At 42.0% G+C, this 15,803-nt stretch overlaps 4 protein-coding genes across 4 annotated transcripts; 1 reads left to right on the top strand and 3 right to left on the bottom strand.

Moving 5' to 3' along the window:
- Positions 1 to 1,265: 1,265 nt before the first annotated feature.
- Positions 1,266 to 3,860, bottom strand: EAF02_004040 (uncharacterized protein). The gene is made up of 2 exons (XM_038900088.1): positions 2,400 to 3,860; positions 1,266 to 2,333 (listed from the first exon to the last, which is right to left on the bottom strand). Exons 1-2 carry the CDS (start codon positions 3,369 to 3,371, stop codon positions 1,458 to 1,460), a joined length of 1,848 nt encoding a protein of 615 aa, XP_038759795.1. The 5' UTR covers positions 3,372 to 3,860; the 3' UTR covers positions 1,266 to 1,457.
- On the bottom strand, positions 3,861 to 8,774 carry EAF02_004039 (uncharacterized protein; the record flags this gene model as incomplete). The annotated part of the gene is made up of 5 exons (XM_038900087.1): positions 3,861 to 5,231; positions 5,287 to 7,017; positions 7,098 to 7,189; positions 7,241 to 8,473; positions 8,523 to 8,774. 5 exons carry the CDS (start codon positions 8,772 to 8,774, stop codon positions 5,036 to 5,038), a joined length of 3,504 nt encoding a protein of 1,167 aa, XP_038759794.1. The 3' UTR covers positions 3,861 to 5,035.
- Positions 8,775 to 11,290: 2,516 nt separating this feature from the next.
- EAF02_004038 (uncharacterized protein) lies at positions 11,291 to 13,021 on the top strand (the record flags this gene model as incomplete). Its single annotated transcript, XM_038900086.1, has 4 exons — positions 11,291 to 12,413; positions 12,478 to 12,698; positions 12,751 to 12,793; positions 12,864 to 13,021. 4 exons carry the CDS (start codon positions 11,291 to 11,293, stop codon positions 13,019 to 13,021), a joined length of 1,545 nt encoding a protein of 514 aa, XP_038759793.1.
- Positions 13,022 to 13,466: 445 nt separating this feature from the next.
- On the bottom strand, positions 13,467 to 15,475 carry EAF02_004037 (uncharacterized protein; the record flags this gene model as incomplete). Its single annotated transcript, XM_038900085.1, is given in 6 exon segments — positions 13,467 to 13,949; positions 13,967 to 14,284; positions 14,343 to 14,444; positions 14,505 to 14,551; positions 14,610 to 14,767; positions 14,823 to 15,475. 6 exon segments carry the CDS (start codon positions 15,473 to 15,475, stop codon positions 13,467 to 13,469), a joined length of 1,761 nt encoding a protein of 586 aa, XP_038759792.1.
- Positions 15,476 to 15,803: the final 328 nt, after the last annotated feature.

Below are 15,803 nucleotides of genomic sequence, written 5' to 3'. Positions count from 1 at the left end.
TATTAATATATAGAATTGCCCGAGGGTCTTCTTAAAGAAGTCCGAAGGGAATGAGTTTTTATTTCTTTTTTTCCATCTACTTCATTCAGTTAGATACAGATACAGACGCATCGCATGGTCTTAGCATACCTAGCAATATAGACCAAATCGATTAAGAATTTACTACTACTACTATGTTTTTGGATTTTTGGATTTTTGGATTTAGAGAAATGATAAAGTGAGTTTATGAAAATGTGAGGTTTATTGGTGTGGTTATTTTTATCTTTATTTCTGTTTTTATTTTTATTTTTACTATTATATATGTGATAATGGGAAGGAGCCGGAGAAGAGGGGAGAGGAGAGAGAGAGAGAGAGAGAGAGAGAGAGAGGAGAGGAGAGGAGAGAGAGAGGGAGAGAGAGGAGAGAGAGGAGAGGAGAGAGGAGAGAGAGGCGAGAGAGGAGAGAGGAGAGAGAGGAGAGAGAGGAGCAGAGAGGAGGAGAGAGGAATAGAGATTTCTTAATGATTAATTGGTTGTTTATTCTTGGAATTTGAAGTTTGGGTGGATGGGTAGATGAGGGTAGAATGAAAGTGTGGTAGATGGGTAGGTAGGTAGGTAGGTAGATAAATGGGTATAAAAAGGAGATATAGAAAGGAGATGGATGGATGGATAAGTAGGTAAATAAGTAAATGAGTGGGTATAGAAGGAATGAGTAAGGGAGTGATGAAGTAAATATAGAAAAAAGTGAATAGGTAAGTGAGTAGGTGGGTAGGTAGATAAATTAATATAGAACAGAAAATGAGTAAATAAATAAGTAAGTATAGAAAGGAGATGAACAAATGAATAAATATAAAAGGAAAACAATTAGATGAATAAATGAGTAGGTATAAAAAGGGAGTAGGTGAGTAAGTAAGTGAGTGAGTAGATATGTAGATAAATAATTAGATGAGTAAGTGAGTAAATGAATAAGTAGATGAATAAGTAGATGAATAAGTAGATGAATAAGTAGATGAATAAGTAGATGAATAAGTAGATGAATAAGTAGATGAATAAGTAGATAAATTAATAAGTAAACTAATAATTAAAAGAGTGACTAAGTAAATAGGAATATAGACATACTTAAATATATGATATATATTATATCGTATAGATAGTAGATAATACTATATATCTAGACAAGTGAAATACACAATATGATATAATATACCTAATAGTTCTATATTATGTATAGAATGAATGAATAAAAAATAAATGAATAGATCGATAAAATAATCGGTGTAATATACAGTATATGGTGTATGGAATATGATGAATATTATAAAATCGATGATACTTGTTTATCATTTCAGAATCAAAGAATAAGAAAACCTCAACGCTATATATAGATATGAAATACAATCCCCCAACACCTTTACTTTTCATCAACGCCTAATCTTCATAAGATAAAATTACCCCCAAACGAAAATCGAAAAAAAAAAATCATCCCTCTTTCCCAAAATCCCCTTTCAGACCCATTTCTACATCTCTTTTGAAAATCCACCATCCCTTTTCCGCCTTTCCCTTTGCATTCTTCGCAATTTGCTTCCTCCTTTTTCTCGGATAATTAACCGGACTTTCGCCTCCTACAAAAATAGCCACATCATAAAACAGACCTCCAATTAACGCACCCGTGATCGTCGCACCCCAAGCCCCATAAATCCACCACGCATTCGAGACGGTAAAGACTTCTCTGCCGTATCCTACTGCTGCGGTAGCGAGACGCGGGCCGAAATCTCGGGCCGGGTTAAGACATGCACCAGTGGTGTAGCCGAAAGCCATAGTGAGCACGGTGACGACGAGGCCGACAATGAGCGCGTGCATACCTGCTCCTGGGGGTGCGTTGGAGTCGTCTCCGAGGGCGAGGACGGTGCAGGCGAGGATGGCAGTGGCGACGAATTCGTTAAAGAAACTCGCCGAGGGGCTAGCGAAGGCTTGGGGCTGTGTGTAGAAAGATGTGCCTGTGCCTCCGGCTAGTAGGTTGACTACTTGGCCATTGCCGAGTGAACCACCAGTAGCATTATATGTGGCAATTGCATCTTTGTAGATGCCGTATGCGATGAGTCCGGCGAGAAAACCACCGAGGATTTGCGCGAGGATATAAATAGATGCTTTTCGTATAGGGAAGCCTCTCGATATACATAACATGAGGGATATGGCGGGATTAAGATGCGCACCGGAAATTCCACCTGCGACGTAAATACCTATTGTGATACCTAAACCCCAAGCCCAATTTGTGGATTGATAATTGCCTGAAGTGTCTGCTGAGGTTTGAACAGCAAGATTAGTGGCTATACCAATGAGGACTGCTATCATTGTCTAGGCTTCGTTAGATGTGTGGAATCAATTATTTGTGGGATGACCACTGGCGGATAGAGGACTTACTGCTAAGCACTCGGCTAATGGCTCACGAAATCTTTCACGAATTGCTGCCAAAGCATTGTGGTTGTCTCTTTCCTCTTGAATATACTGCTCCGCTTCTTCACTACTTAAAGACCATTCATCGTCTTCTACCTTATCTCCCCTCTCCAAATCAAGCCCATCATCGTTCTCGTCGTTTGCAAAGTCTGCACTTTGTGTCGTAGAATGATGAGTTAACGTTGATCCTGAGGGATGTTCCTCAACATCAGATAGTCGATTCGTGTTTTGCCGGCCCAGATCTCCTTCCCCATCATCCTGAGGAGATCTCCACTCATCCATAGGGTTATCTCTCTCGGCTAGCGGAGTGCCATTGTGATCCAATATCAAGTTCTCAGAATCCTGCCTATTAGATCTGTAGCTCTGTCTCCGTCCTCGCTCTTGTTGTTGGTGACCATAACCTCGGTCCTCCTCATTCCTACCAAGTCGATTCGATTTCTTTTTTGCCTGCCCTTTCCTCTGATCGTCAATCATTCCAAGTTGCGGTATAGCCTCAGAACTTCCTGGCTGTGCATTTTCTGCATCCTTATTCTCGACCACGCCCTGTTTCCCTCGTCTCATTCCCGGCCTTACCACTCGCGGGAGAGGTTTGGCCAATCCCCATACTGGCTCATCTTTAGGTTTTTGGTAATTTGGGTTGAAATCGTAATACTCTCTGTCGACATAATGAGGTTCGCGTTGAACCCCTCCATTATTACCAGCTAAGGAGTATTGCGGTCGATCTTCGAGAGGTGTATTATTTGTTGGCTGGCGTACTCCATGGGGTCGTAAACTTGGCATATGTGATCTTTTAGAGCCGTGGGCTTGTCCATTTGGACGAACGTTTCTCGCAGATCTCGTGGTTCTCGTAGTTCTTTGTGTATTAACGCTGCCGTCTCTGACCGACGGCGCTGGAGTGTTTTGACCAGTCTCTCGCCCCTCATCGTGATGATCTGCCATGAGAACGTCGATTTTGATTGATGTTGCCTTTCTTCACTCACTTACACAAACGATATCAAAAGGCAACAAGGTCCAGCATAAATCTCTGCGAATGAATGAAATACACTTACAAGAGGTTTCCCACTTACCTTGAATATTGTGGCCTCATATAGCATTATGTGGACGGCGATTCCTAATTGAAAAGTCGTCATAATTTCATCGATGAAGGGGAATTTTGTGGGTAGGATCGATATCTGACAATGGCAAAGTAGAAAAATCAAACGTTGAAGCCATGGTTTGATTCAGTATGTGGATCAATCGGAGCTCTTGGTCCTTGGTGGGAAAGATTTTTTGTGGTCCTGCTTGCTTGTCCACGGATAGTACTGTATATACCGTTATGTACAATAGTTCCTGTCGGCTCCTGTCGATTCCTCTAAAGAATTTGGAATTAACTTCCATTCATATGGGAAAGAGGAGATCGACAAGTTAGAGATTCGTGACAGTAATTGAGTAGGGATGAGGGAGGAAATCATAAGAAGCTTGTTTTTGCTTTTTTGCTTTAATCTGTGTGGTACAATTCCTCATAAATTTGGTTACACGTGACTTCGGTCCGATTCTACCAACTTGACTGAATTTTCTCTTCATGAATCGAGTGAGCTGAGTCCACATATTGGCGGTGATTCGTGAAGCAGGAGTAGAATCTCCTTGGTCTCTTCATCTCTTATTGCAAGATATAGAATACACGCAAACAGATATCTCGACTCTCCATCTCTTCTCATGCCGAAACCATTACTCATCAAATGCCCCATATGTTCTTATTCAAGAGTTTATGACATATAAGGATAACCTATTTCTTCTTTGGATATGATCGACCCTTCAACTAAGACACTTTCGTTCGTTTCTTCTCCTTTGCGCCTCTTTTGAGGATTTGATCTCGCCTTGCGGAGTATAATCTCCACAAGCCTCGTTAAATGACACTGAAAGTGGGCTCCAGGTGCCGTTATGATATACCCATTAAAGTATCCCAATCGGACTTTAGACTCCTGCGTTTGTTGGAAAAGGACGTATTTCCGCGTTCAATGCCTATTTCATTACATCGGACATGAAACTACAAGGTTATCTGAAGCTACAATGTATCTGGGGGCCATCAATCATATACTTGAGCGCATCAGATCTTGAATTCTTATGTCGTGCACATTGGCGAGTGTGATTGTTTCAGCTTCCGCAAGTTTGTCGACAGATTAAGTGGACTTGGAATGGAATAGGCACACCAGCCTTAAACTTGTGCATCTATCGAAATGGCAAGAAGCACCGACTTTGTGGAGAATTTCGTCTTGTCTGTAACGACGATGCTTTGTCGATCAAGATATCAAAGGATTGAATATGGAGGAAAGATAGAGCTTATTCTCAATCAGTGCGAGTACATCGCAAAGGATCGAGGTGAACTTGGAATTCTCATGCCACTATTTTCAAGTTCTTTGTACAGCAAGCATGAAATCATTGAAATGGGAATTCGTCGCAGACATCCACGTTCTCCCGAGTTATGTAGGATCGACTATTGGAAAACGCATGGATAGGGCCAAGTAATTCCACCGCCGCAAAACTTATAGCAAGATATTGAACTCCTCGGCAGACGGCCAGTCCCTTCCTTACCCACAGTTTATTCCTCCCAAAATAATCATCTTTTACGTCATCATCGGAAACCCTTGAAAGCTCGACACCGAATTGTTCCAATTCCTAGGGTGTGTGATCCACCCGATGATCTCAAGCAATTTGCTCACATAGCCGTTGATTTCATTGATATCTAATTGCGTATCGTCCCAGGATACCACACAGCAGAAGCGTTCCATATTTGCCATACCACAGTTCCAGAAAAAGCCACTATGAATTATGGGTTAGTAACTTTTGTGAATTTCTGAAGATCAAGATCTCTCACCAGTCAGGCCAGTCCATTCTTCCCAAAGGTTTCAGAGTCGAATAATCGCTAACACTAGAATCAAGATACTTCAAGCTCAAATCCCAATTGAATGCTTGTCTCATCGCAGCCTCTTTCGCAATAGGCCCCTCGTCTTCGCCTAGCCCACTCAGGATCTTGAACCATGGTGCATGAGTGTGCGAACTCAGCGCTTTCTCATCTTCGCCTATTCTTTTTAAGAGTTCACCACAAGTTTCTTTTGGTTTAATCTGTATCATATTCATGTTCCAAGTCAAAGTGGGGCCATCAATGCTCATGGCAGAAGGCAGACGATCTGCAATCCACTCTGGAAGGAATGGCCAATTACGACCTGCGTCGAAGTTCTTGAAAATCGCATGTGGCTTTCCTGTTTGTATGACGTTGAAGATGGAGATAGCAGTTTTAACGATGACTGGTGCTTGGATAAAGTACTGCGTCCGAAGCCGCTCAATATCAGGGAAATCCTGCATTCGAGCAAGTCTTGGTCTCGGCTGCGAATTTATGTTAAGCTTCCTTCTTTTGGTGTTACGAGTGATGAAATCTTTCGATATGCTGTCATTCCCAACCATCCAACCAGGAGCTCGTTTTGGTGGCCATAGAGCCTCGGTAAATCTTGAAATACCTCGAAGCCTCCTAACATGAAAGTTGACATCTGAGAGAGCGAGTGAGCTATCTTGGTATTGTTGATAAAGATCAGCGAAAAGTCTAAAGGGCGTGCCAGGGGTCGCTGTTGCTTTTGGATTTTGTATAAACATATCGAGATCGCTATACCATCCATATGCGAACAATGCATCAAAGACGGAATGATTTAAAGTCAAGATCAACGCTGATGTATCCTTGCCCTCAAGATCTGCAATTATAGCTTGGAACATTCGATCTTCAAAGCTTTGGTCGGAATCATCAATTAGATATTCTTGGATTTCTGACTCGTGAGAGAGATTCCTCCGCGAGATCAATATGTCGTACACAGCTTGAGATGGACGGAGGACCGCGTGAACAGCTGTCGCACCCGAAACTTCGACTAAAACTGTGCGCAAAACCGGTCTGGTCAAAAGAGATTTCTCTAATGCTGCACGGATCTGGCTAGAATTGCGATCCTTGATTTCGAATGCTATTCTGTGGCGATATGATTGTGGTCTTTGTCCTTTTGCAAACTCCTGAAATGTGTCTTTTATTGCCAAAACATCTTCTATGTCATTCTCCCATGTTAGACCGAACTTTTGCAAAGCTGCGTTAGTCGTCTCGGCTAAAGTATGAAGATTTTGGCGTGCATTTTCTCCTTGAGAGTGTGGTACTTTCTGACAGGATTGATTAGATGCAGTCGGATTGCATTGGTCCTCAACATAGGTTACGTCATCTGAAAGGAAAGTAGATGAGTCTCCATGATAGCCTCGTTCAATGAGAAGCTTTTTCTGCTGCTCAATGGTATTGTTTTTCTCTAAATCTGGCAAGTACAATCTTTGACCAAGTCTGGTCCACAAGATCTTACAAAACCTCAATCTTGTAATGCTATCGGCAAAATTTGTTACATCGTCTTCGACTGAAATGTCATCCGAGGTTGCGCTCGTAAGCTCTGCCCAGATCCCCCGCAATTGAGCAATTAATTTCTCGCTGGGTTTTGTTTTTTTCGCTTCTGAGATTGTGGCGAAATGCTTATTGACTATATCTTTCAATTCCACCTTCCGAATCTTCCTGTCGCAGTCATCGGAAAGGCTTTTAGATGAAGTTCATCTAATGTTATGATAGAATGGAGTGCATATATCTGACCCAAACTTTCTACTATAGCTTTGAACATATGTGCCTTGGTGACTTCCTTAGGACAAGACTGTAAGACTGCGACGGGAACCTCACCGGCTATGGAATCCCCGATGCCAATCACTTGAGCCTGTAATTTTCAATGTCAGCTTGAAAACTGGTTTCAGGGGTTGGTACTCACGGTTATGCCAAGGTCCTGAAGGCAATATTCTATTTTCGACGGAACTAAGTTCTCACCTCCACGAATGATGATGTCTTTATATCGTCCACTGATGTAGAGGACATCATCTGTGTCTATCATAGCTTGATCACCGGTAACAAACCACTTCCCAACGTCATCCGTATAAAACGATTCTGAATCTATACCATTCAAATATCCATCGATGACGGAAGTCCCGCCAATGTGGAGTTCTCCAGCTTCTTCTTTATTTAGAGGCACATTAGATTTCGGAGAACATATCTTTAGTCTAGCACCTGGTAAAACTTTTCCCACTCCGAGATGATAGCCGTTCTTAAGCATTAGATCATCGCGCCTCCAGCTTACCATAGGAGAGCCCTCTGTCATACCAAAGCCTTGAATGGCTGCCTCGCTACCAAGATGCTCCTTGCAGAACCTAACATCTTCATCTTTTATCAATGTTCCTCCCATGGTTACGTACGATAGAGACAGTGAATCTTTGCCAGGAAATTCTGGGTGTGCGACAAGTGCTTTTACTAGTAGGGGAACGGCTCCAACATGTGTAATATTCTCATGTTGGAGCGCCCGCAAGGAGGCAGACACGTCGAACTTCTCGGTAGCAAACACCACAGAGCTTCCATCCCTCCAACCTCGTATAGCTTGGCCCATTGCAAAGATATGCCACACTGGTGTGTGGATAAGCCACTTATTTTGACAGCCGTTTTTTCGGGCAACAGGATCATAGTCGTATGTTGCAGACCAGATGTTTGATGCAGTGTGAGGGCATCCCTTTGGAACTGAAGTTGTCCCACTTGTGAAGAGGATCATAGCAAGTTCCTGACCCAGTTCTGTACAATCATCATTCAAAGGAGCAAATGAAATGTTTTCCATTGGCAATTTGCCCATTATTCCATGCAGTGAATGCCAATTCATTCTCCCTTCGGAAACTTTAGAAAGTGATATCCGAACTTTGACATTTCCGAGACTTTCAAGAATCGGGGTCATGTCTGGATCTAAAACAACTAAGACTTGAGGGGGAGCCAGGCTCAGATAATGCATAATATCTTTATCCGAACTCCTTGGATCCAACGGTACAAATGGCATTCTGAGCCTCGCGGCAACCCACAAAAACAAGACCCATTCCGCTGAATTCCAAACGAAAGCTACAAGATTGTCACCCTTAGTACAGCCACGTTGTTGCAACCAAATTGCCAATGACTCGGCCTTCTCCCGAAGCTGGCCAAAAGTCCATCTCAGTGGCGCTGAGAATACTTTAGGTGTGGACCATTTCGACCCCATTTTCATTGGTAATTGGTGTTATATGCGTCTCAAGGTCTGTCTGTTCGATTTCGAATCTCGAGCTAAGATGATCTGAAGGCTGCCAAAGCGAACAAAGAGCTTCTTCATTCAAATGTTTTTCTGCAGCCGCAGCAAACATGTCCCATAGGCTTTGGTTTATGCCGGGTATCTCAAGACCAAGGCACTCTGCCTTGAGTTTTCCGACTGGAAACTCATCGGAAATTGTTGAAGTATCCATACTCTATCAGATTCGGAATTGAATGTGTATCAGAATTTCAAAAAGTATGAAGTATACCGTTCAAGTAATGTCGACGACTTTCCAGCCAACGTAGGGATTTTCAACAGTTCCGTTGCTCAAGAAATAAGTCAACGGTTACAAGGAGACAACCCAACCACGGGCTCCAAGCCTTGCACAATGAGTCAACCCAGATGGATATAATTGAAGTACATAAATGAAACACAACAAAACAGCCTTCCGTTGTACATCTCACTACTAGGTATCAACCTTCCTTGCGCATGATGAGAATAGCAGATGCTACGACATCAAACTTGCTTGGTTAGCATCATCAAGGGGGATAATTTTTATCTTTCTTGGAATATCTGACCACACCACATATCTCAGAGTAAGTAACTTTCAATGGTGCTTACGTTGACGGGCGGCACATGGCGGTGTCGGGCACCTCGCTTAAAATTGCTGACAGTGAGCCCCGAGTCTCCTGAGAAATGAATTGCTGACCTGGTACTTTGTTCTCCTACAAAACGTTGCTAAATACATTTTTAGAACTGAAAACTACAGCCACAGGCTTTTTACGATCGTGGACAAAGCGATTATCCGAGTTTGTAAACTTCCAATTGGCGATGCAAATAAATTTTCCAAAGTATTGGTTCTTCCTAGTCGTTGGACCAAGTCAAAAATTATTTTTGTCATTTGAAACTTACTCCGGAGAATCTCAGCTGACTCATATAGTTCGGGTTGGGAGTGGCTCACGAACCTCATATCTTACTTCTGACGGAGCCTTTATCGCTTGTAACTATGTACACTAATATTTACGAATAGTTGAGACTAGTGTCGCAATATTGATTCTATGATCAAATTAGTATTGATTAATACAAATGACGAGCTCGCGGAGTCTTACATCCACAATCAACCATATGATCTTATCTTATCTCCGCTTGATGATTATAAGGTTACATCAATCTTTTTGGTTTATTCCTTTGATGTTTGAATCTTGGCATGATAAAGGTCGTGTCAAGTGAGAGCATATCAGCACACCTGAAGTATTGATTTGAAAGCTTGCATAGGAAATCTGTCTTCGTGTGATCCTATTCGAGAGCGTACTTGGATACAAAAGCTGTATATACTACTGCTTACCTGGAATATCCATGACTCCTGCCATCCTCACCATGCTTCCTGTTGTTCTATTCTCAGCTTACATCTTCTTATTGCTCCGTATTAGGATCAGTGTTGCGATTTCGCTAGAAAACTGATGTCAAAGTACTCATCAGATGGCATTCAATGCCTTTCAAATCTGACGTCCCCAGTGTCATAAGAATATCTTCTGACATGTCTACCCGCGCATCGGTTGATAGTACCCGTTCACATATCACAGGGGTAATTCTTATTACATGGCCAAGGAATTATTTAGTGCCCGTTTCTTGTCACTATCATATGCCGTGCGAAACCATGCCTGTCTGTGGACCCTAAATGAAGACTTTTGGGACAAACAGTGATGAATGTTGAGAGTTCATAACATTTCGCCGCAGATCGCATATATCCTATCATATAAAGCTGACTATACAATCAAATAGTATAGTCATACGCATTGGTAACCGTGATTATATGCGAGAACACGATACGATAAATAGAAATCAATTTACAATGATGTAGAGTTCTATGGAGAATTGAAAGGGATCCAAATTAAGATTCCTTGGGCTGATGTGTTGCATGCTTATAGTAATAATAAGTGTTGCTCAGTATCACGTGAGATGTGAGATCTCCCTCTCTAACATTAGATTGTACGATGTACAGTTGTAAGGTTGTAAACTCCTAATATGCGATCTGTAATAATATGTTACGATCTGTAATTGAAGGTTACAATGTTCAATCAAAAAGAAAAAAGCTGTCAGTATCTCAAAATAGTGGATGAGATAGCTGTCAAAGTTCTTAGCTCTATATGGTGTCTTTGATACATGGGGTTTCTTAGTGACAGTCTGAGTCAAAATTTTTCCCTGCTTAAAGTAGTATCAAAGATCTACTTTGCATATGTGATGTCTACGCTTATCAATCTGAACCCCAGTTTTAATTTGGCTGTAGTATCTTTCATTTATGAGATGTCTTAGTGATCTCCTGAGTCAAAAGCTTGCTTGATGGGGGTCAGATTTGACGTATTATGACACGTGTGATGGAGAGACAAGTCTGTATAATATTTTGCGTTGCTTTTGATTATTATATCTCTACTATTTATAGCTTTTTTGATCTGCTCTGCATCTGTCAATGCCCACGCTCGTCAATTCGATATCTGGTTTTAACTTGGCATAGCCTTACCAAATGTTGGCATTATGAGCCCTGCCATATGCAGATAAAGCTTTGCTATGTTTCTATCGCCTGTAAAGTGACAACATAGTTACTTTCCGAACTGATCATAAAGAACAGTCACTGTTCTCATGTCTTTCAAAGCACCACCAACAACGAAAAAACTTATGCTGTCTAGTATCAACTACCCATAAAATTAACTTCATTTCTTGATCGCAAATATGATAATTTTCAGTGAGACGAGCTCCAATATAATTACAGTTTCTTTAACTTTATGTCTCTTTTATTATGCATTAAAGCAAATCAAGCTTTACTTCACGAGACGCCGATTCCAAAAATCAAACGGTTGTCAACCAGCTCAAGTGAAATACCCTTTGAAAGATCCAATATTTGGTATTGATTTGGTGTTGGATACAATCAGAAACGCCAAAAACTTACGACATCTCGAAGGAACTTGGAGGCGTTATGAGCAGCACGGAAATACCTTTACATCCAAGCTTATTACGTATCCCACAGTTTTCACAATCGATACAGAGAATGTCAAAACCATTCTTGCAACAAAATTTGATGATTTCCGGCTCTCATCTATTCGAGTCAATGCAATGAAACCCGTGTTCGGACATGGGATCTTTACAACTGATGGAAAACTGTGGCACAAATCTCGCGCACTCCTTCGACCTACTTTTGCAAAGGAGAGTATATCTGATCTAGAGGTTGCTGAGATACATTTCCAACATCTACTAAATCGTATTCCTCGCGAAGGGTCTACTATTGATCTACAAGATCTCTTTTTCAAATTCACCATAGATACGGCTACCCAGTTTCTTTTTGGACATTCCGTCAACTCCCAGTCCAACTCAGACCATTCCTCGGGTGGCGTATCCGATGCAGAATTTGTCGAACAGTATACCTATACCCAACTCGAAGCATCCCATAATGTACGGCTTGGACCACTTGCACGGTTTCGATATAACCCTGCGGCCAACAGGGCTCAAAAGACCGTTTTTAAGTACGTCGATCATTACATAGATGTAGCTCTCGACGCGCTAAAAAAGGATGCGAAGAAGACCGAAACAAACGATGTCAAATTTGGCCCCTACGTTTTTCTCGAAGAGATAGCCAAGTTGACCACAGATCGACAGGTTCTGAGGGACCAGGTGTTGAATACCCTTCTCGCGGGCCGAGATACAACAGCTAGTTTACTTAGTAATCTGTTTTTCATGCTAGCACGATACCCGGATGTATGGAGAAGGCTACGAGCTGAAGTGATGGAACTTGACGGTCAATTGCCGACGTATAACGATTTGCGAGATATGAAATATCTGCGTCAATGTATTAACGAATGTAAGTGTAGTAGCCCTATTTCCACCCCTAATTACAAGTCCAAAATCAAATGCTAATCGAGTAGCTCTCCGTATCCATCCTGTAGTCCCCGCTAACACTCGCGAAGCCGTCCGCGACACTTGTCTTCCACGTGGTGGGGGAGAAGATGGCCAAGCACCGTTATTTGTTAAAGCGGGAACCCAGGTTCTATACAGCGTGTACTCGATGCATCGTCGTAAAGATCTCTTCGGTGAAGATGTGGAAACCTTTCGTCCAGAACGCTGGGATCAGATACAGCCGAAATGGGTATGAATCCTGATCCAAATCTCTTGTATTTCAGCCATACTAATTTGAATAGGAATTTTTACCATTCAATGGAGGGCCGAGAATTTGTTTAGGGCGTAAGTTCCTTCTGTTCCTTTGTGGTAATTCAAGTAGTTTAATGGTGACTCATTAAAATTTCGGACACAGAGCAATTCGCATTGATCGAAGCGTCGTTTGTGATTGTAAGAATGTTGCAGGAATTTGAGGAGATTGAGCCGAGAGATGACAAGCCATGGCAGGAAGCATATACTCTGGTCGTCTGTTCGCATAATGGGACACAAGTGTCGTTGAAGTGCGTGACATAAATGTTGTTATTTTATCATAGATGGGGGAAAATGGGGGTATAAATTATGTTTTAACGTTTATAGACTTTAAAGTATGGAACTTTCGAGTATGATGATTACAGATGTTTATTTTTGGCTTTCTTTCTCGGAGCTCTTTCACACGAGATGAATCGTCATGGTCAGCTAGTGCACTCCTCATCGGACATTTTTTCTACAGTCTGGTAGTTGTATAACTGCATACCAGATTTATATGTAGATCATCATATCTCACATTTCGTGGTCAAATAAATTTGACTTGCTTTTATACCGACTCGTATTGGTGATGAATACTTGATTATCATCCAACGCCCGAACTTGAGAACCCCCATACTGAAGCTACCACTAGAAGAACTTCAGACCGGAAATCGTTTTGTTTACCAGACTGAGCGATTCTTAGTGAGAATTCGAAGACTTTCATTATTCAAACTCAAAAGTACTTGTACGAAAGGCGTTCCCAGGACCAAAAATATTCGAGGTTGCCATGCTGAGGCTCTGAAGGCTGATTTCGTCCGAACATAAAGCTATTTCCTGGAGTGAATTTAACGCCAGAGGTATTTTCAGTTTCAAAAAGATTAGAGTCACCAAATTGTGAGGCAGAGGTTAGCTTTCCAAAATTGTAAGACATATTTGCACCTGAACTTGAGCTGGAGTCCAGCGTGGAGTTGAAGGCACTTGCGGAAAACGAGGTTGGCGGTGCTATTTGTTTAGGTGGAGTTATCCAGAAAGACGCCAGGAATATGCCTTCTCTCTCTTTCTCCTCTGCAATCGATTCGTGCGTTGGATTATATTTCAAATGTTTTTTGGGATCCTGATATTCTGGAATGCTTGGCGCGATTTTTCCTGGCCAGTAATTGGTCACTGGCTGGCTATCTTCATACATGTATTTCTCTCCCATATTCTTGCAAGGAATCTACCAGTGGTACAGACATCGAGTAATTGCTTCGCAGTCATGCGCTCGTGGGGTGAATACGCGAGACATTGGAGTAATGTTCTTATGAGACTTTTCGAATAGATACCCGAGCTTTTTATCGTGGGATCATCGAGTAGGCTCCGTCCACATGTTAGCACTGGTGTTTGTAGTGCTACTGTGGAATCAGTGTCTGATGATGGAAATCCTACATACGCCATGTCTTGGCCTATTCTGACTTGTTGTTTTGTCATTAGAAAGTATAGTATTGCAGCTACGCCAAAGACATTGGCAGGTGTACTATAGAAACGATTCTGCATTTGAGGAAAAAATTGTTCCTTTTGAGAGATTAGAGAGCGGCGAGATATGGGTAATAACTGAGTTAGATTAACATACTGGGGCGCCCCATCCGAGCGTCAAATTATTCGCAACATGTTCGAGCCATCCGGGATCTTGTGGGTTGCTAGGAACATGGCTTGCTAAGCCAAAGTCTCCCATCTATATATTTGATTAGCCAACCAAAAATTTGAACTTGTGGACTTCTATGGGTTAAGTTACCTTAAAGATGTCGATATCATGAATTTCGTCCTTATCTCCAATGAGTACTAGGAAGTGAAAGAATAAACATAATTGCGACTTAACAAGACAAGAGGAGCAACTTACTGTTTGCCGGTTTAATATCCAAGTGGCAGATAGGGATCCAGTCTCGATCATTCTCAGCCTCTAAATTCTCAGTTCCTCTCTCGAGCACGATGCATGCTCGAGTTAAACACTCAAAGATGTTCCATATGTCTTTCTCTTGAAGTACAGCACCGGACTTTCTACCATTAGTTCAGCAGTGTGCTTCTTGCCCAATTCACCACAGCTTTCACTTACTCAATTTGATTCGTCATCCAGTTTTCGACATCGCCCTTCTCGCAAAATTCGAGATAGATCCTGCTTTGACACCTCTTCTGACGCCTCTTGAAATTCTCTCTCCCGATATCAAACATTCCTCCAATGTTATGTGGTACAACCTCGCCTTCATGGTATCCCTGATATATCTTCAGCACATGTGACGTATCTCTATCCACGAATAATTGGAGTAACATCGACTCGCTCAAAAGATCCTTGTCTGATCCGTCAGCTTGTTTGACTACAATATACTCAGGCATTGCTTCCGTTCCCTTTTGCGATCCAATCTTTCGATACAGATCTGCAGAGCCGGCACCGCCTTTCCCGAGATGTCGCACCCCTTCCCATGTTTTCTCGAATTCGGGCCATTGTTGCCATGTTTCAGCTAACTTTCTCCATGCTTCCGCTTGTATTTGTTCGCGCTGCGAAGGAGTGTAAGAATCCCAATCGGAAGAAGAGGGTTGCCCGGGAGGTGGTGTACGTGGTGATTCTATACTAAATATGGGAGTATAAGATATATTAGGTGTTATATTAGCGCTGACGGGTTGCTGCGTAAGACCAAGAATACGATTTTTAGCTGGCAGCCGTCTACTACCAGCAGGTTGTCGTGCACTGGGTCTTCTTCTACTAGCCATTGGCGTTTAATATATCAAAAACTATAGTAGTTGATGAAAGTGTCGAGCTTTTTTTCCAGGAATTCATTAGTTTGTCATAAGCAATAAGTTTTTAATTTCGATAGCTCTGATGCAATCGGACAAAGGAAATGCTAGAACGGGATCCGAGGGTTTTCCTCGTTTGAGAACTTAAAGAACGCGTTCTTTGTTCTTCTTGTTCAAATGCTGTTGTTCTCACCAGAACAAACCTCAAAGAAAGTTCTCCGTTAAAGGATAAATAACTGATCTAACGAGACTAGTTGCGATAAAATTAAAAAGGGGTAGGGGAGCTGGCACAGGGGAAATGATG

Source organism: Botrytis sinoallii (assembly GCF_014898435.1).
Source record: "Botrytis sinoallii strain Bc 23 chromosome Unknown BSIN_006, whole genome shotgun sequence".
Taxonomy (NCBI): Eukaryota; Fungi; Ascomycota; class Leotiomycetes; order Helotiales; family Sclerotiniaceae; genus Botrytis; species Botrytis sinoallii.
This window is presented reverse-complemented; position numbering and strand designations above follow the sequence as displayed.